General features: G+C 38.9%; 1 protein-coding gene across 1 annotated transcript in view; it reads right to left on the bottom strand.

Moving 5' to 3' along the window:
- The window catches only part of CCDC191 (coiled-coil domain containing 191), a gene marked incomplete at both ends in the record, with an annotated part of 73,499 nt that overhangs the window by 14,708 nt on the left and 36,243 nt on the right, over nt 1-22,548 (bottom strand). Inside the window, 6 exons of the mRNA XM_080696786.1 lie at nt 4,313-4,414; nt 5,052-5,134; nt 7,705-7,796; nt 8,555-9,012; nt 13,198-13,447; nt 20,811-21,001. Of these exons, the coding sequence (XP_080552912.1) occupies nt 4,313-4,414; nt 5,052-5,134; nt 7,705-7,796; nt 8,555-9,012; nt 13,198-13,447; nt 20,811-21,001 (1,176 nt within the window). The remainder of the gene's footprint in view (nt 1-4,312; nt 4,415-5,051; nt 5,135-7,704; nt 7,797-8,554; nt 9,013-13,197; nt 13,448-20,810; nt 21,002-22,548) is intronic.

Consider the following 22,548-nt stretch of genomic DNA (forward strand, 5'->3'; position numbering starts at 1 on the left):
GAAACAGGGTCTCACTAAGTTGCTGAGAGCCTCACTAAGTAGCTGAGGCTGGCTTCGAACCCATGCGATCCTCCTGTCTCAGCCTCCCAAGCGCGGGGATTACAAGCGTGCGCCACCATGCCTGGCCTTTTTATTTTTATTTTGAAACAGGATCTCACTAAGTTACCAAGCACTAGCCTTGAATCTGTGATCCTCCTGTTTCAGCTGTCCAAGTACCGATATTATACAGGTATGTGCCATTGCACCTGGCTGGAATCTTATTTGTTAATAAACAAAAGTGAGCTTTAGATCTATGTAACAATATGAATGAATCATAAGTACATCTTACTAAATGAAAGAAACCATTTTATATATGTCCCATTCATATGACATTCTAGAAAGGTTAAAAAAAACCCAAGGAAACAAATTAGTATTTTGGAGGTTAAAGGGTAGGGGAAATAGTTGATTATGAAAGCTGTGTACAGGAGAATTTTAATTTGAAATAATTTCTTTGTATAAACGCTGAATTGCAGACACATAATTCCATGCATTTGTTAAAACAAACATCACTGTATAGCACACAGAATGAACTTTAACGCAGGCAAACAAAATTAAACAAGATATTAAGAATTCTAGGATGGCATGTACCTTGTGGCAAATGAATCTGATTACATTGAGATGGCGTGACTGCATTTAAGAAAAAGAAGAAAAATCCAAGTTGACCTTGGTGACTTTGGAAAACAGTTTTAACTGGAAGCTATAAGGTTAAAGACAAATGGAGCTGTACACAAACACTGAGTCTAAGTGGCAGATTTCTTGTGGGAATATAGATTAACAGTTCTGAAGCTGCCTTATACATGGTAGACTGAGAAAGCCAGGTTGCTGTGAGGGAATTTACAAATAAACACGAGAAGGGAAAGACAGAACAAACTGTGTGATGCGGAATGAGAGCTAGGACATTAGTTTAGTTTAAAAGTAAACATATTTAGTTTTAAATATACATATGGGTACGGTTAGGTATGTACCCATGATTTAGGACACATGTGCATTTTACCTGCCTCTCTCTGTTAAGGTCCTAAAATGAGTGACAGCCGATAGCAATTAGCATCCTCAGTGCTCAGATCTTGCTTTCCAAATACCAGTCAGAACTAAGGTATCCTGGAGAAATGGCTGATTCTGGGGCTCGGGCAGTAAAAATATAAAGATGAATAGCATGAGAAAGTAAGGAGCTCAAAAAGCTTAAAAGGACCAGAGCATGTCAAAGACACACAGGAGTTAACCTTAAAGAGCTCCCAAGCTGGGTGTGGTGATACATACTTGTAATCCCAGTACTTTGGAGGCTGAGACAGGAGGATTGCAGGTTCACAGCCAGCCTTGGCTATTTAGTGAGGCCCTCCTCAACTTAGTGAGACCCTGTTTCAAAATAAAAAATTAAAATAGGGCTGGGGGTATAGCTAGCTTGAAGGTAGAATGTCCCTGAGTTCAATTCCCAGTACTACAAAAAAAAAAAAAAAAAAAAAAAAAAAGCTCCTAAAGCTGATCAAAACCAGAACAATTTTAACAATAAAATAAATAGCAGTATTTTTATCACCCAAAATATAAAATAAGTAAACATGAATCTATACCTGTTAAATAGATGACTGAATAACTGAATAAATAAATAAATAGAGGAAAGGAAACAAACCTTCCTCACAGAAGAATTCCAAACAATATAGGTATTTAGTCCTCTCTTCAGAACATGAGGCTTCCATTTCCCTCCTTCCTACCTTGGGAGAACACTGAAGTTACTGACGTTAATGGATTTTTCCCCAAAGGATAAAGTAGAAAAAGGGAAAGCCAGGAATTTCACAGTGAAGGAACTTGCCCAGCTCGGCCTACATCAAGTTGGCAAGGTTGACATTGCCAGGTAGGAGCCACCTTGTTCTCATGCACCGTGATGTGAGTAGGGAGGCACATCACCTTGGTGTTATTTTTCTATGAAAATCTCACTCCCCCAGGACAGGGGTAACAAAAACACTAGACAAACAAAAATGGAGGGACCTTTGACCAAATACCTGACCAGTAGTCCTCATAATTGTGGAAATTTTTCAAGAGTCATGGCACACAAGGAAAGACTGAGAAACTGTCAAAGACCAAAGGGCGCTAAGGAGACATAACAATTACATAGAATATGAAATACTGCGTTAGATTTTGAACAGTAATAGTAAAAGTGATGGAACCCAAATCATGTCAGGAGTCAATAGCAATGTACTCATGTTGATTTCCTAGTTTTCACAAATCTAACATGATAATATTAGGGGAAGCAAGTGGAATAAAGAGTATATAAAAACTCTGTACTACCTTTTTATTTTTTCAATAACTCTAAATTATCCCCAAATAGTTTATTTTTTAAACAATATTATATATGCATGTATATCCTTCAAGAATTCTGAATGACACATGAATATACTCATGATGAAAGTTTAAATGAAAAAAGCAGTTTAAAAACTACATACCCCTATATATGCACATGATCTGTTAGATGCGCAGAAGGAAAAAAAAAAAAAACAGAAGTAGATATATTAAGATAGTAAGAGTAGTTAACTCTTAGTGTTGAGATCAGAGATTGTTTTTTATCATCTTTGTATTTCTCATATTTTCTAACAATGAATAAAGAAGGAAACACTTTTATATTATATATTTTAAAAATTATCTCATTACTTTACAGGGATATGAAACTGAATTGTTTCATGATGTAGCTACTGGGTGCTCTGTTAAAAAAATGTTTTGGCCAGGCACGGTGGCACAAGCTTGTAATCCTATTAGTTGGGAGGCTAAGACAGGAGCAAGGTCAGACTCAGCAACACAGCCAGACTCTCAGCAACCAAAAGAGAGCCTGTTTAAAAAAAAAAAAAAGAGAGCCGGGTGTGATGGCTCACATGTGTAATCCCAGCATTCAGGAGGCCGAGACCAGAGAATCATGGTGCAAGGACAACTTCAGCTACTTAGCAAGGCCCTTTACAACTCAGTGAGACCCTGTCTCAAAATAAAGAATAAAAAAAATAGGGCTGGGGGTGTAGCTCGGAGGTAGAGTTCCCCTGGGTTCCATCCCTAGTACAGAAACAACAACAACAACAAAAATGTCTGGGGGTATAGCTTAGTGGTAGAAGGCTCCTGGGTTAAATTTCCACCCCCCCACACACACATACACACACACATGTTCTGTAGACACATACATGTGACTACTTGAGCAAGATATCCTTCTTCTTGAGACTCATATCTGACAGGATGCTAAAGATTCTGAGACATAAACTCGTTAAAAAAACTTGTTTACACTTATCTTAGTATTTTCAAAAACTATTTGATCACAGAACTTACACTTTCTCAAAGCAACTTGCTATTTTAGGAACCACTAGGATTACATGTGACACATGTTGGGGAAATGCTATTTTAAAACCACCTCACCATAGTTTTTAAGGGGGGAAAAAGCTATTTTTAGAGACTTCTTAGACTTACTTAGTAAAGAATGAAAATGCCTCTAATTTCTCCAAAATCTTCATGGACCTTACCTTGCATGACTTCTTGATTACTTTTGTTCTATATAGCACATGACAGCAAATGCTCTACTATATTGTTTTTGATAGGTGTGTGTTTTTAGGCCTTATCTTTCCAACTAGAAGTTCGTAACCATTAAAGTAAGAGCTTTGTCTCATTTCTTTTTCTTTTTTTTTTTTTTGCGGGTCTGGGGTTGGAACCCAGGGGCATTCAACCTCCGAGCTACACCCCCTGCTCAATTTTTTATTCTTTATTTTGAAACAGGGTCTCACTGAGTTGCAGAGGGCCTCACTAAGTAGCTGAGGCTGTCCGCGAACCGTGATCCTCTGGTCTCAGCCTCCCGAATGCTGGGATGACAAGCGTGCACCACCACACCCAGCTTATCTCATTTCTTTAGTGTGCATTTTATCCTATTTGTTCATTCACGGATTCACCCATTCAACACATATTTGCTGAGGGCTTGCTAAAGTCCAGGTACACGCTAACTAATACCCTCATGAACAACACCAGGCTGCTCCTTTACTCTTACAGAGATTATAGTTTAGGTGGGGATGAAGAAACAACAGAAAGAATTCACAAAGGGGGGGTCTACCTAACACTGAGTTGAAGGAGAGTGAGCAGAGCAAGAAAGGCTAGTCTGGAAGAAGTTGTGCTTGAGCTAAGATCTGAAGAATGAGTAGGTTTTCCCTAGATAAGATGGAAAAGAGGGATGGGGGTGAGAGAAGAGTATTCCAGACAGAAGTGTTGGGGTAGCAAAGGTGGACAGGACTGTAGGATCACATACAAAGTCATGACTAACCATCTTCATCAGTCTCTTCTCTTCTTGCTTTCTCTCCAGCTGAGCTTCCTTTTCTTCTGCTTCCCTCTTTTGCCGTTCCTCTTCTTGGGCCTTTAACTGGGCCTGATCATAGAAAAAGAAGAGCCCTCAGTCTGCAGGGGTAAGTCAAATATCTACCAAAGTGCCTGCCCTGTCTTTGAGATAAGGCTTCACTTCGTGATAAGAGTAGAAAACCCAACTGACGTGTGATCAGTTGTACAATCTCTGAAAGGATTCTTAAGGAGTAGGTGAGAGTGAGCAGGAATAAGACCATTACTTTTTCATAATAAAGCATAGTTTTTCTTTTATTTTACCAACAGCCCCATCTCCCTGGAAAAAATTCTAAGAACTGTTCATTTTTCATTCCTGGTAAAGTATAAAATTTACTTCTAATAGTCTAAGGCAAAACTGTGGAAGAGAAAAGCTATTCTCCTTTGCAAATTCATTCAGCCATCTGCCTACAACACTAATCTTGGTTATGAGTGAATCTTGTGATTTGCAGGCTCTCATTAGCTTTTGTATCATTTCCTTCCTGCAATGCTAATGATGCTGCTCCTCCCTCGTTTTCCTAAGACCGTCACAGAATTCAGGTGAGTAGGCCACAAGCCATTTCCAAAGTTGGTCTATCATCTCAGGAGGCTTGAACAAGTACGGTTTCATTTTTAAGGAAGATCTAGGCAAATTCTTTTTCTTGCCTCAGTTTGCATCCTGAATTTATTACCAATTTCTCCTCTTCTTGTTTTTTCTTCCTTTCTGCCAACATCCGCCTACGTTCAGCTCGTTGAATTGCTCTCTCTTCCATGGCTAAAAAAGAGGAACAGAATTCCAACATAAAAAATATGGGGAACACTGCAAAAGAAGTATCTCCATTTCATAGTAATATTTTGGGTTATCGTTAGAGTGTTATTATAAGCTCATAATCTCAGAAAAAATAGATACCTGTAACATATATGTTACACATACATATATATTACACATACATATATATTACACACACACATATATATATACACACATACATGAGTGGGATTGTAGATCTTTAGTTTATTTAGTCTATACATTAATAATGTGTAGGTAAGTATGTTTTTGTTTACATGTTTATTAGACTCACTCTTTACTGGTTTAGGACTGGGTATGTAACTCAGTGATGGAGCACTTGCCTAGCATGCATGAAGCCCTGGGTTCAATCCCTAATACTGGGGGAAAAAAATACTGCAAAACAAAAATAAAACAAAATAATAGCTCCTTACTGGTTTGAATAAGATAATGTAGCTGGGTGTGGTGGTGCATGCTTGTAATCCCCGTGCTTGGGAGGCTGAGACAGGAGGGTCACACAGGTTTGAAGCCAGCCTTAGCTATTTAGCAAGGCTCTAAGCAACATAGTGATACCCTGTTTCCAAATAAAGTATAAAATAGGTCTGGGAGTATAGCCTGGAGGTAGAAAGCCCCTGGGTACCACCAAAAAAAAAAAAAAAAAAAAAAAAAAAAGAATATGCCTGGATGAAAGACTTTCAGCATGTGACACTGAGAAACTGGAATTTTAATTTAGTTAAATTATTAAGTAGAAATTTTAATTTAGTATAACTTTGATAAATGTAGAAAAAATTTAACTACATCTAGCAAATACACTGAGAGAGGAATAATTTCTCATGTCCCATTTAAGTTAGCCTGCTAATTCTTCTTAAGTCACTGTACAGTGACTTAAGAACAATACGCAACAACAACAAACTAAAGTTTAGGGTCACGATGAATACATTTTCATCTAGTTTTAAGACCTGGATATCCAGATGGGCAGGAAATGGAACTGTACCAGGCATTTGGAGAACTGGCATCAGAACGAATTTGAGTGTCAGACTCCCGTTCTTGACAGTCTATTAAATATCGATCCAAGAGAAACAAATGCACAAGATGGTTTGATAATATGACTCTACTCAGCCGGGGCTTTCAGAGGAAGGAGGGGCATGGGGGGAGGAGCACCAAATTCTGCTCACCTAAGCCAGCCAATAGTTACTTTTAGTTCCCCGGGTCATGTTATAGAGAAGAGAACTTAAGCCCAAGTTTTAAGAATTAATAAAAGAAAAACTCACCAAGCTATTTCTTACAGATATTAAGTGCCTGCATTGCTACAAAGGAACAGTGGAGGTGCCACAGATGGTGGGAGAGAGACTGTCCTTAAGAAGACAGAAACAGACTGAAGGATTAGAAGAGAGCCCTGAGAAGCAGAGTCTCTGGTAATATGCACTCTCCCATCCTTTTTAGATCAAATCATTGAAGACGACTTTAAGAGTAGGCTGGGATTCTAAAATAGCTAACTCCTTGATCAAACAATAATTTTTAAAAAACTTATTGCACTAAACAGGGCGACCAGCCTTGGTGGTGGGCAAAGACAGCATGAAATGCTGTCCTGGCAGACAGTGGATGCGGACCATCCATTTCTCCATTCACAGGAATTTGCTGCAGGCATGCTGGCCTTCAGAGGTCATCCCTTCTTGTTATGGCAGTGATCTTGCCAGAGGTAAAAAATCACATTTACAAAGCACAATATAATTGTCAAAATGCCGACTACCATATACAGACACATGCACAGTGAGTGACTAAGTGCATGATACAACAGTCAGCAGAGTCACTAGGTAGGTCCTGAGGAATGCTCCTACTCCCGTCCTACTGTGTGGTTTTAAAATAAGGGTTCCTATGTGGATCAAAAATGGCATCAAATTAAAATGTCTGGTTTGTAGATTTCATTCCTAAAATACTACCACCAAGGCATATCTCATTAGAAAATGATATAACTTGACTTGGATTATTATACATTGATCAGTATATTAGCATTAACAAAGTACAGTGACAGGTAATCTATTCATGTTTAGCCTTAGCAGCTACTCAGTTTTTCCATTTGTGTAAATTTCCCATTCTTTTTTCATAGTCTAAATCTCAAGTTACAGAAGAGTAAATCTTTTAACAATGTGTGTGTGTGTGTGTGTGTGTGTGTGTGTGTGTGTGTGTGTGTTTCACTGGGAAGGCCAAGAAGACTGGAAAAGGAAAACCATAGTGTCACAGCCAGACTTGATGGTGCATATCTGTAATCCCAGTACTTGGGAGGCTGAAACAGGAGGATTGCAGCCAGCCTCAGCGAGTTAGTGAGACCCTCAACACCTTAGTGAGCCCCTGTCTCCAAATAAAAAATAAAATAAAATAGGACTAAGGGTGTGTCTTAGAGGTACAGTGCCCCCCCCCACACACACACACAGAGTAGTGGTGCTCCACAGTGAATACCATCTACCCATCTAGACCAGGTCTCAATGCCTGCGTTGCCAGAATTCAGTCCCAGTCATATCCTGCTCTAGGAAAAGACCAATACCACTAAGATCTCCTGCCTTTCAGGATGGGATGGGGGGCTGTCTGCTGCTTTGGATTCCTTCTTGGTCCAGAAAGAGAATTCCGGGAGTCACTTTTACTGTCTCCAATCCTATGGGAAGTAATAGATGAGATAAGAAAGGGGAAAAAAAAAAATCAGACCAATAACTAGCTTCCTTCAAAGCATTTTAACCCCATAATTAAAAGCATTTTACAAACTTTAATTAATCCTTCCTGAGGTAATTTTGCTTTATCATACCCAGCCAATAATCTGGTGTAACCAGGTATGGAAGGGCTGTGTGACTGGCTTGGGTTTGTAATGAGTCAGGTGCTCTGACTCCCATCCTAGTCTGTAGGTATCACCATTAACCACACGTACTGAGTCTCAAGCCTACCTGAAACCATCTGAGATGAATTCTGACAAATTTGGCTAAAGATGTTCAGTTTTATCCCAAATAGCTAAACACTTAAGCTAGGTAATTAACTAGCCTAGAGGCTACTCCAAGTGTACTGGATGTTGGCCTACCTGGCTTCTTAGCATTAAAATAATCAGAAATCTAGAAATCTGATCAGAGCAAGTAAGCATTTTCCCCTTTTACTCTACAGTTACAGAGCTCCTCAGACAAAGGCAGCTGTGACCCAAATGCCAACAGTATAACTAGACTGCTATAGGCAGCCATTTGCCTTAAATATGTTTATACTTGTCATACGCCAGGCACAATATGGGAAGCTCCTTTGCTTTCACAGTACGCACTAAAATGAACTACCATGGGGTTTAGAAGCAGGGCACAGACGTCCAGGAGCCTCTCTATCTCAAAGTGAAAACCCCATGAAATGAGTCCGAAGAGTGTTCGGACACCACAGACGTACTTCAGAAGCACCTGGCGGGTTCCTTTTGGTTCCTCCGACCCCCTGGGATTGGACAGAAGGCGGCTCTGGGCCTCCGTGATTGCTGTGGCACGCTCAGCTGCCCACTGAGCCTCTGCCAGCCTCTGCTTTTCCTTCAGCTCCATGATAGTTTTCTGCTGCTCCTGAAGTTTTTTCTTTTGCTTCTCAATTAGCTGTTGCTGGAAGACATGGCGGTTGCGGAAATGCCCCATGTAAACAGGTTCTGCTTTCTGTCTGATGGTTCCGAGCTCAATGCTACTGGGCTCTTGAGAGAGCTCGGCATCCAGGGGCTCCTGCTGCTTCCTGTCAGGTGTGTTCTGAGGGACATTCTGAAGGGAGCTCGGCAAGTTAGCTCTTGCCCTTCTTCCTGGGGGAGGGCTGAACACACAACCATTGCTTCCCAGGGGTGCCTTTTCCCTCAAAGGGGGCACTGCAGTTACCTGAGAGAAAGAGACCATGTTACAGCTCAACGATTCAGAGGGATGTGCTGCTATTGGCATTGTTTTGTTCAACATCACAACCGCCCTGCACCCCAGCTAAAGTTGTCCTGTGCTTGTGGCCTGGTTACCTCAGAAGCCACCCGCCATGGAGCATGTACAAGGCAGCTCCCCATGAAAAACGTGCTAGAAAGTGCCGATAGCTACAAGAACCACTGCCAGGGGCCAAGGCATCTGCAATAAGAAAAAAAAAAAATGTTCTACAAATTTCGAATTTGGACAGTTCATTTGTGCTTAGGCAAAGTTACTCCAAATAAATATTATGGGAGTTTTAATATGCAAGAACAGACTCTGAATTTTGCAGACATTTGAAAAATTTGTGGCAAAGACTGTTAGAAAACTAATGAATATAAATCAGTAGCTCTGCTTTTTCAATGGCTCTCCTGCCATTAGCAAATTAATCCTTTGCCCCATACAGCATATTTATTTATTGTAGTGTTAAGACCTAGCTGAAAGCCTAGTCTCCTGATCGTCCTGAACCATCTACTTGTGAAATGTATTTGAAAGCCAAGGATTACCAGGAAATTATCTGCGTTAATAAGAATAAAATTACCTATTTTGCATTAGCATATTCATTGGTTTCAAAGCTTTAGCATATAAATTTCATTTAACAGACTGAGCTATCATACTCAATTTTAAGTTCTTATACAGAAGAAAAGGAAACAAACATTCAGAATCAGCAAAACTTATGCTGGCCAAAATAATGTCAGGTTAAAATGCCTTTCCTAGAATGGTTTGATTCTGTGATCTAATATCTGATCAGCTCCTGGTTCTCCATCTTCAGTGGCATGAACAGAAAAATACTGTAAGCTATCTATCAGAAGCTTTTAACTAACAGGGTGCCATCTTCAGGTACTCAAAAAATATTTTTTCATAATGATAGAAGTGCTTTCTATAGACTTAGCTGAAGTGAAAGATGTGATATATGAAAACTCTGACATGTTAAAGACTTTTAAAAAATAACCTTTTTACTTCAGAAATGTCAGTGGACATCTATTCATGAGAACACTTGCTTATGTAATTTAGCATCAAGCAGAGTATATGTTTTAGGCTCTTTTAAACTTTGTGGTAATGACATGTTATTAACCCAGCAAGACTGTGTAAAAGCCTTGAGTACAGCAGCAAGGTTTCTTTTGGATCAGGGTAACTTTTAAAAGTTTAAAAAAAGAGAGAGAGAATGGAAAAAAGTGCAATTGTACAGATTGTACTTAATAGAAATGGAGTGAACAGCCTGGCCTAATTAGAAAAATCACCTTTAGCGAACTAGGAATTTTGAAAACTTTCTGGGTGTAATGAGTGGGTTCTTGGTATGTAAATTCCCATGATTATATAATTAATGAGCATCTAACTACAGATTTTATATTTTCATTTGTTCTTATTTTACTCTAAAAGCTGGAAAAGATTTAGCTTATTTAGTAACCTACAGAATATACTGTGGCCCTCTATTTTCCTTTACTTTATTGTTTTTATAAAAATAATCTTCTTTTGGATTTCAGATATTTGGAGCCATTTTCTGGATTTCAGAGATCTGGAGGCATTTTCTCCTAAGTTTAAATATATATAACTATGTATGGATATATATATATATATATATATATATTTTGTTTTGCACTGGTTAGAAATATTTTCTGCTGACTGTGTCACTTAAAGATAATAACAGTGGACCTTTGTAAGGAAAGATGCTCCAGACATTTCTAAAATTATAAGCCTTTCCTGGGTCTTGATGGAAACAAAATTCCCCATCTGACATAAAGGTAGATACATTGCCTAGGGAAAGGGACGAAAATGTTACATAAGTCCCAGTAAGCATCCTCTTGATCCCCCTTTGCTGAAACTAGCTAGACTTAAATTAAGAGCAGCCTATTTGTCAGAAGAAATTAATGTACAAAGTAAGGATAGGGCTAGGCATGGTGGTGCATGCCTGTAATCCCAGTACTTGGGAGTCTGAGACCGGAGGACTGTAGATTCGAGGCCATATTTAGCAATTTAGCAAGGCCCTCAGCAACTTAGCAAGACTCTATTTCAAAATAAAAAATAAAATAAGGCCGGATGTCTAGCTCAGAGGTAGAATGCCCCTGGGTTTAATTCCCAGTAACTAATGCGCGCGCGCGCGCGCACACACACACACACACACACACACACACACACACCCATTTGGACCTTCCAGTGTCCAGTTTTGTTTCACATTAAGTATTTAGTAGCATTATGAGGAAGGTAGAGGTGAGAGGGTAGAGGATATTCTACAAAGGGCTCTCTAAACCAGAAAAATGCAATGAGGAAAAAAATATTGGCGCACTGGCTTTACAAAAAAATAACAACTGTGCATATACCAAAAAGCATAACTAAATCAAAAAGAAAAGGACAAGATGGAAAAAAATGTTTGCAACATATGTAATAATAAAAGTAACAATAGTCTTAAAAATATGAAGATCTCCTGTGAATAAGAAAAAATGTATTTGAATTGAAAAGTTGGCAGAGGGCATAAAGAGACAAGTTACTATGCATCTCTATCTTTCCATATCTATATACATATCTATATCTATCTATCTATATATATATATATATGTATTACCAATTTAGATCCAATATAAAAATGTTTAACCTCACTAGCAAGCAATGAAAGAAATGCAAGTGATGAAGAATAATAATATGGAACTAGAACACAACTTCTGTTTTTAAATATTTATCCAAAGAAAGCATCATGGATATGTGTAAAGATTTGGCTACTAGGAAGTTCACTGAAGTACTACGTAAAATACTGGCAAGCTGGAAACAACGTAAATTCCAGCAGTATATGAGTTAACAGATTCTAGTCTATAGTTCATTACAGAATGTCATGCAGTTGTTACAAAATAATGGCATGGAATAGCAGTCCTTATCCAGGCATATCAGGTTCACCTGCAGAACTTTAAATATACACAGGTGCTCCCTCACCCAGAAATTTTGATTTAGTAGGTATAATTCTGATTACTAGTTTCAGCTGAGAACTGTTTGGTAATAATGTAATAACATAAAATTCTCATGCTATATTTTGAAAATCCAAAGAAATATTTGTTAGAAAAACAAAATTACATTGGTATTAAAAATAAAATAAAAAAAAGCCGGGCATGGTGGTGCACGCTTATAATCCCCTCGCTTGGGAGGCGGAGACAGGACGATCGCACAGGTTCAGAGCGATCCCAAATTTTAAAAAGTATAAAAATAGGTCTGGAGTGTAGCACAGAGGTGGAAGGGTTTCCAGAAACCCCAGTACCACAAAAAATATAAATAAAAAAATTAATTAATTAAATAAATTTAAAAAAACACAGCCTTCCTTATCCTGAATTATAGCCAACTAGATTTCCTCAATGACCCAACTGAAGGAAATTTAAGAGCTGAATAAAATATGAATAACCCGGGTGTGGTGGCACATGCTTGTAATTCCAGCATTTGGGAGGCTGAGACTGGAGGATCGCAGTTCGCGGACAGCCACAGCTACTTAGTGAAGCCAACTGCAACTTAGTGAGACCCTGTTTCAAAATAAAGAATAATAATAATAATAAAAAAAAAAACAGGGCAGGGGGTGTAGTTCGGAGGTCAAATGCCCCTTGGTTCCATCCCCAGGCCCTCAAAAAAAAAAAAAAATACGAACAAAGATGGATTTGCATATGACTTAATAGAGAAAAGACTAGATAGCCAAACTTCCATGTTATTGGTTACTTCCTGATAATGGAATTATAGATTACTTTTTTATTTTTCCTATGATTTTCTTCTACCTAACTACACAATTAGTATATATGACTTTCTTATTAGAAAAATACAAATTTAATTCCCCTCTTATAAGTCACAAGTTCATTTAAAAAGAAAATGTGTGAAGATCAAGTAGAGGAGCTATATCTCTTCTTTTGTTATAAATTCCCTCTCTATATTATGTCCTTACCAACTTCCAACTATTTCAAAGTTATTATGTGATTATATAAAAAAAAAAAAAGATGGAGTTCAGGAAAATGAAAGGCATCCTTTGTGTACCGTAGATGCCCTTACCTTTGGATAGCCCAGGTAAGGCTATCTGACCTCCGCTGACAAACCTTAGGCTATAGAAGTACAAGTTCAAATGCGGAAAGAACAAACAAAGTAAAAACCAGGTACCTTTCCATTTCTTACAGGTGAGTCCACCACGACTGTTGCCTCCTCAGGTAGACTGGTGCCTGACGTTCCATTTGTGCTGAGTTTCCCTAGAGATGCTGCCTTTAGCAACTCATCCATTTTCTTCCTAGTTTCCTGCTTTGCTAGGGCCAGCTCTCTCTTTAGGACCTCTGCACCACGCCAGTGCTGCCATTCTGCAAAGCAGCGTCGAAGAACTTGTTTCCGGTTACACTCCGCAGCCAGCTGTTGTTTTCTAAGCAACAAAGCATTTCCATTAAAACAAAGACATCACTTAGAGTTCGCTGATAATACAGTAAAACACGAACCCAAAGGAGTTCCAGAAATGCTCCATCTTAGTTCCAGATATCCATTTACATTAAGCTACATGGAATTGCTTTATAAAGGAAGAGATCCTTTTGTTTTGTTTTGATTACCACAAACTTTATAAATTTTAGGGAATCTGACTGAGTAGAGTTGGGAAGTAGAATCAACACCCTCCCACTAAGAGACACTATGGTAGCAGCCGGTCAAGAATTCAAGCATCTGAGATCTAGCTGTAGGTGGACGGTCATTATCCCTGACGAGGTGGCTGGGAGCTCAGAGCTTACTAAGTGGCATCAGGGACCAGTGCTGGGGTTTAAATCTAGTATTGTTTAGATGCCTACTTGATTTTATCTCGGAATGGTGACTGGTATAAGTTCTCCATAACACTGTCTACATTATATATGTTTAACAGAAATGGATCATGCTTTAACTTTCACTGTGGGTGCTTTTGAGGGTCATATCAAAAAAAATTATAGAGTTCTAAAGCCAATGAACCAGGAGAACAAAGTTCTAAAGTTCTTAATGTTTACATGACTTTAAAACCTCTTTTGATTGCCACCTACAATAAAAAAGTTACACTGTGACTCAATATAAAGTTTGTTTGTATATGTGTTTCTGTGTGTGTGTAACAAAAAGTACATATATACAACTCTTTCTAGTGAAACAAAAGTTTCACTAGATAGTATTTACCTTTTATTTATACCAGAGATATATTCTGATATTTTCTCCTCTAATCTAGTCTACTTTTTTTTTTTTTTTTTTTTTTTTAGAAATAAGCAACTCTGCTACTATGGTTGAAATATACCCTTGAAAACTCATGCAGAAATTTGTTGCTGTAACAATATGAAATGGGAACTTTAAAACATAATTAAACTATGAGGGGTCTGCCTTCATGAAGAGATTAAGTCCTCATCATGGGAGTGGACTAGTTATCTTAAGAGTGGTTTTCTTTTGCTATTTTTATTTTTTACTTTTTGGTAATAGGGATTGAACCCGAGGCATTCTACATTCAAGCTACAGCCCCAGTCCCCTCCTTTTTTAAAAAAAAAATAGGGTCTTAGTAAATTGTCCAGTCTGGCCTCAAAACTGATATCCTCCTGTCTCAGCCTCCCAAAAACTGGGATTATAGGAGTGAATGAGCACACCTGGCTTTGAGAGTGGGTTTCTGATGAAAAGGATGAGTTTGGCCCTATTTTCTGTCTCTGTCCTGTGTCTGTTTTTCCTTCTGCCATGTCATGTCCTGGTCAGAGCCAGTGCTATGCTCTTAGGCTTTCCAGCCTCCAGAACCTTATGCCAGACGAACCTCCATTGTGTACTAATTATCCAGTCTATGGTGTTCTGTCACAGCAGCACAAAAACGGCTGCAACAGTTACTAACAGTGTATTTAGCTGATCTTTCTAATGTGTTGGTCAATACTCAATAAATCCTTGGTTATTTTTTGTAATAAAAAATCTGGGTAGTTTTTGTAATAAAAGTATACTATAGGTGATAATAAACATTTGTATATAATATTTTACTTTAATGGAAGTAAATTAAGTAACTATCATGATATTAAATAACCTTGTAATAAAAATTTTAGAAAACATAAATTAGGTGGTAATGCAGGTAACAACAAAGGTCTAAAAGTATCAGCAAAATAAGGAAACACACACAAAAAGATCTATAGTACATTCCTCACATGAGTAAAAATATAAATTTCCACAGGATTAAAGATGTATGTTGCTCGGTCTGATTAATGTGAAATTTAATTTACATCAATCTGCTCAGGAAGTAGGAGTGTGAAATTTACCTGATGTGTTAATTTTCATGTTTTTACAGCATAAACAGCCAAAAGTAGCACTGGGGTTTGAATGTCAGAGAGAAGATTATTTGGACAGTATGAAAAGGCAAAGAGAAAAATGTAAGACAAAAAAAGGTAAGAAAAAAACAACAACATTCACTGTAGTGCTTAGAGCCCTAAAATGGCTGTGTTGGGGTCTGAAACGTAGTTGAGACTCCTGTGTTTGTGGGTTGAAGTGGAAGCGCAGAAGCAGAGAAGCTGATGATCCAAAGAGAAGCCTGGCCCCACTCCCGCCCCTTACGTGTCACCTCTGTGGAGTGACAAGGTGCCACTTAAGCCAACTCCTATTCTGTTAAAAAGATGACACTAAGACCATAAATATTTCTGAAAGTCAAATGTCACCTAAGTTTCCTGTAACCTTAGTCGAACACAATTTATTTGGGTAGGTTCACCTAAAGAAATGGCTTCAGACTCAATTCCCAGACAATCCTAAGATGGACAGGGTTCTCTTATGGAAAACAGCCTGTCCCCACTGTGCTTGCAAACTAAAATCAGAAAACTTGTAGAAGAGAATATAAATCGATCACTACAATTATATAACTGCATGCAAAGAAAGGCTGTCTCTTACAGACCTAAGATCATAAAATGCAAAAGGTTTAAGTAGGAATTTAAGTGTGAACCATGCTGCCATGATCCGTGGCTCAAAGGACACTTAGTGAGAGGTGCATCACTTAGAAGCCAGAAGAACACAGCTGGAGCTGGGACACCGGGCAAGTACCTTAAAGTTGCAGTTTCATCCTTAAAGATGGTGTTTATGATCCCTATACTGTCTATTCTACAGTGTTTTTTCTTGACAGACTAATTCAATGAGAAAATCTGAAAATAAAGAACAAAACTCACATGTGTGGGAAAAATGCTATATTAGTATAAGACTACTGGATGTCTAAAAAGTGTCTTGAATTTTTAAAAAGGGAGTGGGAAATGATGAATAACCACATACCAGTGATCTGATTGAGTACCATATGAATGTGATGTGGAACCTAAGAATGGCAGTGACAGGAACAGCTGCATTTGGGATGAGCAGGTTCAGCAAAAATAGGAATGAGTGAGCTAATGCATTCCATAATGCACTAGGGAGCCCGCAGGGAGGAACTGGAAGATAAGACAATTCTGGTTTAAAGAATTATAGAGTGAGCCAGGCAATGCAAGCCTCGCCCTCCTGCCTCTCTGCTAGATACATAGAAGCCGTACCAGCTGCAAATGCCATGTAGCCTCTGGCCGTTCACCTGGGTATCCAGGTGAGTACAGAGGAAAGGACAATCAAATACGATTAGCAGATGCACTCCATAAATGATTGCCCCAAAGAAGGCTAAAATCAGGAGTGCCGGAAATGGGGACTATCTGACATTGAGGATTACAGTAACAAAGAGTGAGGGGCTTGAGTGATGAAGGGGATGGAGAGAAGCATGTTTCAGGCAAGGCCCGGAGCACTGGAGCAAGTGAGGACAAGACTGATGATGCTGTGGAGGTTAATACGGAGAAGGGCAGAAACGCTTCCCAGGAAAAAACTGAGAAATCAGGAATGCAGGGCTCAAAAACGGCTGGCACAGGGTGTGGAAAATAATCCTGATTCTTCCTAATTTTGTCTTGGGCTGGCTGGAAATTCAGGGAGCAAGGGAGAGAGGAGGAATAGGATATCTAGAATCAATGTGCAAGACATGCTAAGGATTTGCAAATACAGTTTAAATTTCAATACCACCATGTCAAACGTGTGATAGCAGAATTGTGTTGCATTTTCTAAGTAAATGAATTCTCAGGGTTTGAAAACATTCGTTAATGCTGAAACTGTATTATGATTCTGAAAATTTCTAACTCCATTAGTTACAATACTTACTTTTTAAATAAAAAAAGATAGATAAAAATAGAGTGACCACAATTCCTATTAGGGAAGGCAAGATGCATTTTTAGAAGAAATAAGTGCAGTGGAGGTGAGACTCTGACACCGGCTCAATAAGAAAAGAGGATTGCTAAATTATGAATAAGAAGAAGTTGTTGCTACAGAGAGAAAGTGGGAAGAATAGAAAGAAGCCTGCAAGGCTGGGCCCTGAATGGAAACCAGGAAGGCTGGTGAGAGGAATCCTCAGGGGGCAAAACCAAAATGGTACAGGAAGGGGACTCAGGTGACAACAGAATCACAGACAGAACAAATGACTGCAGTGACATCTGGGGGAATGAGCCGCAAAATAACCTGTGTCTTGTCCGTGCAGGAAGAATTATTTCTACAATGAGTAACCATTATAATAATGCTCTCTCCTCTCCCTTTAGCTCACTATTTACAAAGAATGCTTGAAAACTCTCAAGTTACATTGCAGGAGGGAAGTACTGGCCCTGTGAGGCGCCTACCCCTGAAGGGGGTCATTTACTGACCTACTTAATAGCAAACAAATACGTATTTGGAGTCCAGTGGGGCTCTGGGAAATACCCTGATGAGCACAGTAAAGAGGGTCCTGGTTTTGCTGACATGGTCAATCTCAGGGTCTTAGTTTCCACTTGTAGTAGCTACACTTGGATTTCTCTTCTCCACCTTTAGTATCCCAACTATCTTTGAACAAAATCACCCAGTTTCCTAAACAAATTTTAAAGCAATGCACAACATGCAGAGAGCCAGGGATTTGGAGAAAAGAAGCCCAAAGGAAAATCTGTTTGAGATAGCCCCTTTTGTCTCTTAAGTTCCTAGGAAGACATGTCATTTCTTAACTGACACTCTTAGTTTTTATCTGTTACAATCTATATTGCAAAACAGTTGAACTCCATGGGCATCTTAGGGAATCATGACCTAGATGCTATTTAACAGCATGGTAGAGGAAAATGCATCTGACGCCAAATCAAAAAGACAAGGCTCTGGTCCTGAACCAGCTCTTCTCAGCTTCGTGATTGGGAGAGTCATTTTTTTTTTCTCCCTAGGCCTTCCTTTATCACCTGTGAAATGAGGGACTGGATCAGAAGATCTTTGAGGTGTGTTGGTGCTTTAGGATATTTTTTTGTTCTAAAACTTTGTAGTAAAAAATTATTATAAGTTAAATATTTTCCAACTCTGGCAGTTTGAAAAAAAAAAAAAAACAACTAGTACCCATTCTGAACATTTAAATATAGACACCTGAAAATGATTCACAGATATGAGATGAAAAATTCTGAGATCTTAAAAAAATAAAATTGGCACATCTTGCTCTTATGAAATCCCCACTTAGTGCTTTTATATTTAAACAGTTTAATTGGAATGAAATCCTAACTTGTGCAGCTTTTTCTTCTACAAGCATCTTCTAGCATGAAATCTCATGGGCTGCTTTAGCTGTGACAGTTCAGCTTCAACTCACTCCGTGTCCTCACTCACATTGCTTCCACATCACACCACCTCCAGTTCACCTTCTGTATTCAAAAACCCCTGCCATCACTCATTTTTCAGTGAGTCATTGTCCCAACCTCTTGCATCAACCACTAGGTCCTAGGATTCTGGAAACAAATTACAGGAGAGTTGTCTAGTGATCTTTTTAAGAAAAAAAAAAAAAAAAAAAACTAAAACTAAATATTTCCCCCAGCATATTGTAGAAAAGTTTGTTTTCTTGCTTAACAACTTTAGTCACCTCCCAAAGAATGGTTTGGATTTAAAATGCGACCCAAAGCTTGTGTGTGGGTAATGCAAACAGGTTTGAGGGTAGGACCTGACTGGAGGGGGTGGATCACTGAAGGCACGGTCTTGGGAACTAGATATGTCCTGAGGCTCCTCCTTGCGCTCGCTCTCTTTGCTTCTGGTGGTCACTGAGTTGAGCTCAGCTTTCTTTATCCATGCTGTGCTGCCATGATGTCTGCCTTGGAGTTGGCCAGCAATGGATTGCATCTCTGAAACTGTGAGGAGCCAAATAAACTCTTCGTTCTCTATGCTGCTCATGTCAGGTATTTTGGTCACAAAGACAGAGGCACTGACTAAAATACTGACCTTGTCCTGACATTGAAAGCCTTTCAGAAAATTGATGGACATGACAAACAAATGCTTCATTATATCCAGCCAATCCTGATGGCTACCCTTCATGCCACTGCCCCAGTTTCCCAAGTTCTGCCTAGAAACATCCTGTTTACCATGTGGAATCCTGATCATGACCTATGTTCTTGATGGCACTCCTAAAGAGCCTCCTTGGTCACAAAGCTCCCCTCTGCCACATTCTCAGCAGCAAAAGGGAATGTATTCCTCAGTTTACAATACTGCTTGACACCCATATTCCCTAGTCATCTTTTACCCCATGCAACTGTGAATTCTTGGAGAGCAAGGGAGCCTGTACAGTCTCCTATATAGCTTCCCCAGGGCCTGATGATACTGTTACTGAGTTGCACAGCTTCAGGGGGTGCCATGCCCTTCCCTGTGGCAATGTTTCCACATACCATTTAATTTTTCACTCTGAGTAATTGATCAAGTCATCAGCAGACAAGCATACATAAGAATGCCTCCCCAAATAAACAAATGGTTCCTTCTAGATTTATGATACTGATTCTAGAATGCAAAGTTGATGGCATGGAGGTAGAGCTCAGTGGTAGAACATATGCTTAGCAAGTGTGAGGCTCTGGGTTCAACACCCAGCACCATAAAACAAATAAACAAAAGACAGAATGCACAGTTGAGCTTAGAAACAAGAAGAAAATGTATTTAATTTATGATGATAGAACAAAGAAAGCTTCATTTGAAGACAAATTCTGTGTCTTATGCTTGTGCTGGGTTACAAGCATATGAGGGAACTGATATAAAAGTGTAAAAAAAAAAAAACCTCTAAATAAGGTGTGGAACAAAAGACAGCAGAGTGGGAGGAATCACTCTTGGCAGGTTGGCCCTCCCAGATGGATGTTCCTTGTGTCCTTAATTAACATTTTATGTTCAGACAGTGATTTCTATCAATGAGAATTATTGGTATATAAGCCAAGCTCCCTCTTTTGAATTGTGAGATGGTCTAAGGTGCAATGCTGCTACATTCATATCAGGGAAAAGCCTAATACTTGTTCCTCTACAAAAAAGAAAACTAAGTACATTTATATATTTTAATGAAATGATTTTGTTAGCTTATCATTTTCATTTAAAATTTTCTAGTTGAAGCCGGGGGTGGTGGCACACACTTGTAATCCCAGCATTCGGGAGGCTGAGACAGGAGGATCACAGGTTTGTGGACAGCCTCAGCTCCTTAGTGAAGCTCTCCACAAGTTAGTGAGACCCTGTTTCAAAATATAGAATAAAAAAAAAACAGGGCTGGAGGTGTAGCTTGGAGATAGAATGCCTCTGGGTTCAATCCCCAGTACCAGAAAAAAAAAAAATCTAGTTAAGATGTAACATAGATAAACTCATTACCATATTTTACAAATGGGTAATATAATCCCTGTGAACAGCAGTTTTAGAGTTTATTTCTGGATTCTTCAGAAAGAACATGCCCTAGATAGACACACTAGAAGGATGTATGGTATGAGTAATGGTACCTGTTTTCTTCCCTAAGATCATTTTCCAAGGCTTGGGTCTCCCTCACCGACTTCTGAGATCTTGTGTAGTCTCTCCAGGCACGCAGGACTTTCAGTTGAAGCTTCCAGTCAGACAGAGTCCCAGCTTTCCCCAGCTTAATCCTATGATCAAGAATCAGCTTGTGCCAGGCAGAGAAATATCTTTTTTGACACTGTAGTAAAAATATTTGAAAAAAACACCACCAATCAGTGCTAGTGTTTGGTGACCTTGGTGGGAGAGAACAAAGCACAGTTCCTTTATGTTTACAGTGATAAGAATCAAGTCATGCAACAGAGGCAATCTCAACCTTATGACTTAAACAAAAACACTAAATTCTCATTGTAAGGTACCAGTCCTATGGGAAGGGGAAACAAGTCACATCAAGGACATGGACTAAGCAGCTTGTTTGAGAGGCTTGAAGGACCTGCTTCCAACATGATCTGCCATGCCCGGATGTCTTGAGCTCAACATGCCAACCATTTAATCCATCCCTGTTACAACTAACACCAATGATGTCCTGTACAACTGAAGTGGGATATCCCATTAGGATAGAATGGAGCTTTAGTCCTTGAGTACAAGACACTAAAATGTCTATACATTCTGTGTTTACAGCTAATCTTACATTCTTTTGGATCAAATTACTTTTGGCTCTTGGCCCTCTCACCAATCATAGTATTTCACATGTTCATACTCATTTCCTCATTTCTCTTTTTGGCCTCTTCTCTCCCTGTTTCAGGAGTCTCCTCTCTCAGGAAGCCTTCCTATTATCAACCCTCTCTCCAAATTTAAGTGCCACCTCCTGTGTTCCCAGAGCAATCCAGGCTTCATCAGTCAAAACCCTCATGCACACTATGCCTAACCACTAGTTCACTGATTTCCACTAGACTGTGAGCCTCCTGAAAGAAGGGACTACGTCCCATAGATGGAAACGACAAATCTGGGAGTGGCGCTGAGTGTAGGGAGACTGAAAGAGAAAGTATCTCACAGGAAGTGCCTTTATGGGAAGCAGAGGAGAAAGTGGAGTGAGCCCTATTTACCGCTTCATTCTTTGTAAAAATACTTAACATTCACTATTCAACATTTACTAAGCAGCACTATATTGGATTTTGGAAACTCTGGACAGAATTTTTAAAGATAAAATCTCTAATTTAGAGAGGTTATAGGGAGAAAGGAAATAAAAAGACCAATAACATAAAAAAGCAGATGCTAGAAATCTTTAAAATATAGTATAGTTTTGGCCTGAATTGCTTTCTATACAGGATATCAGTCATATTCCTCTTTAGACAAACTACATGATATTATTATACTTTTTCATTGGGAAAAAGCTCTTGCTTTTTAATTTAATTTTTTTCATTTAAAAAGCCCTTGCTCCCTTTTCATTATATCAAGTGAGGGTATATTTTCCAGACCTTTACCTTAGATTCCAAGGAAGGAAGGAAGAATGATTTACTGAATATAGCATATGCCTTCAGTCATAAAAACAAAGAGAGAGGTGGCTGCTAGGTTGAGGAAGTATACTTTTTGCATTTTTATCATTTTCATAAAATACAGCATAAGAAAGATGTTAGTGTGTGCCTGGTCAAAAGAAAACAGCCTATATCTACTTGCTAGATTAATTTAAAAGATTACTCCTGAATAATTTTGTGAAATATTCTATACATAGCTATCTCTAATTTTAACTCCTGGATTGTTTTTAATGATGAAACAGTAGAAACATAA

Source organism: Muscardinus avellanarius (assembly GCF_963383645.1).
Source record: "Muscardinus avellanarius genome assembly, chromosome: 5".
NCBI classification, from domain to species: domain Eukaryota; kingdom Metazoa; phylum Chordata; class Mammalia; order Rodentia; family Gliridae; genus Muscardinus; species Muscardinus avellanarius.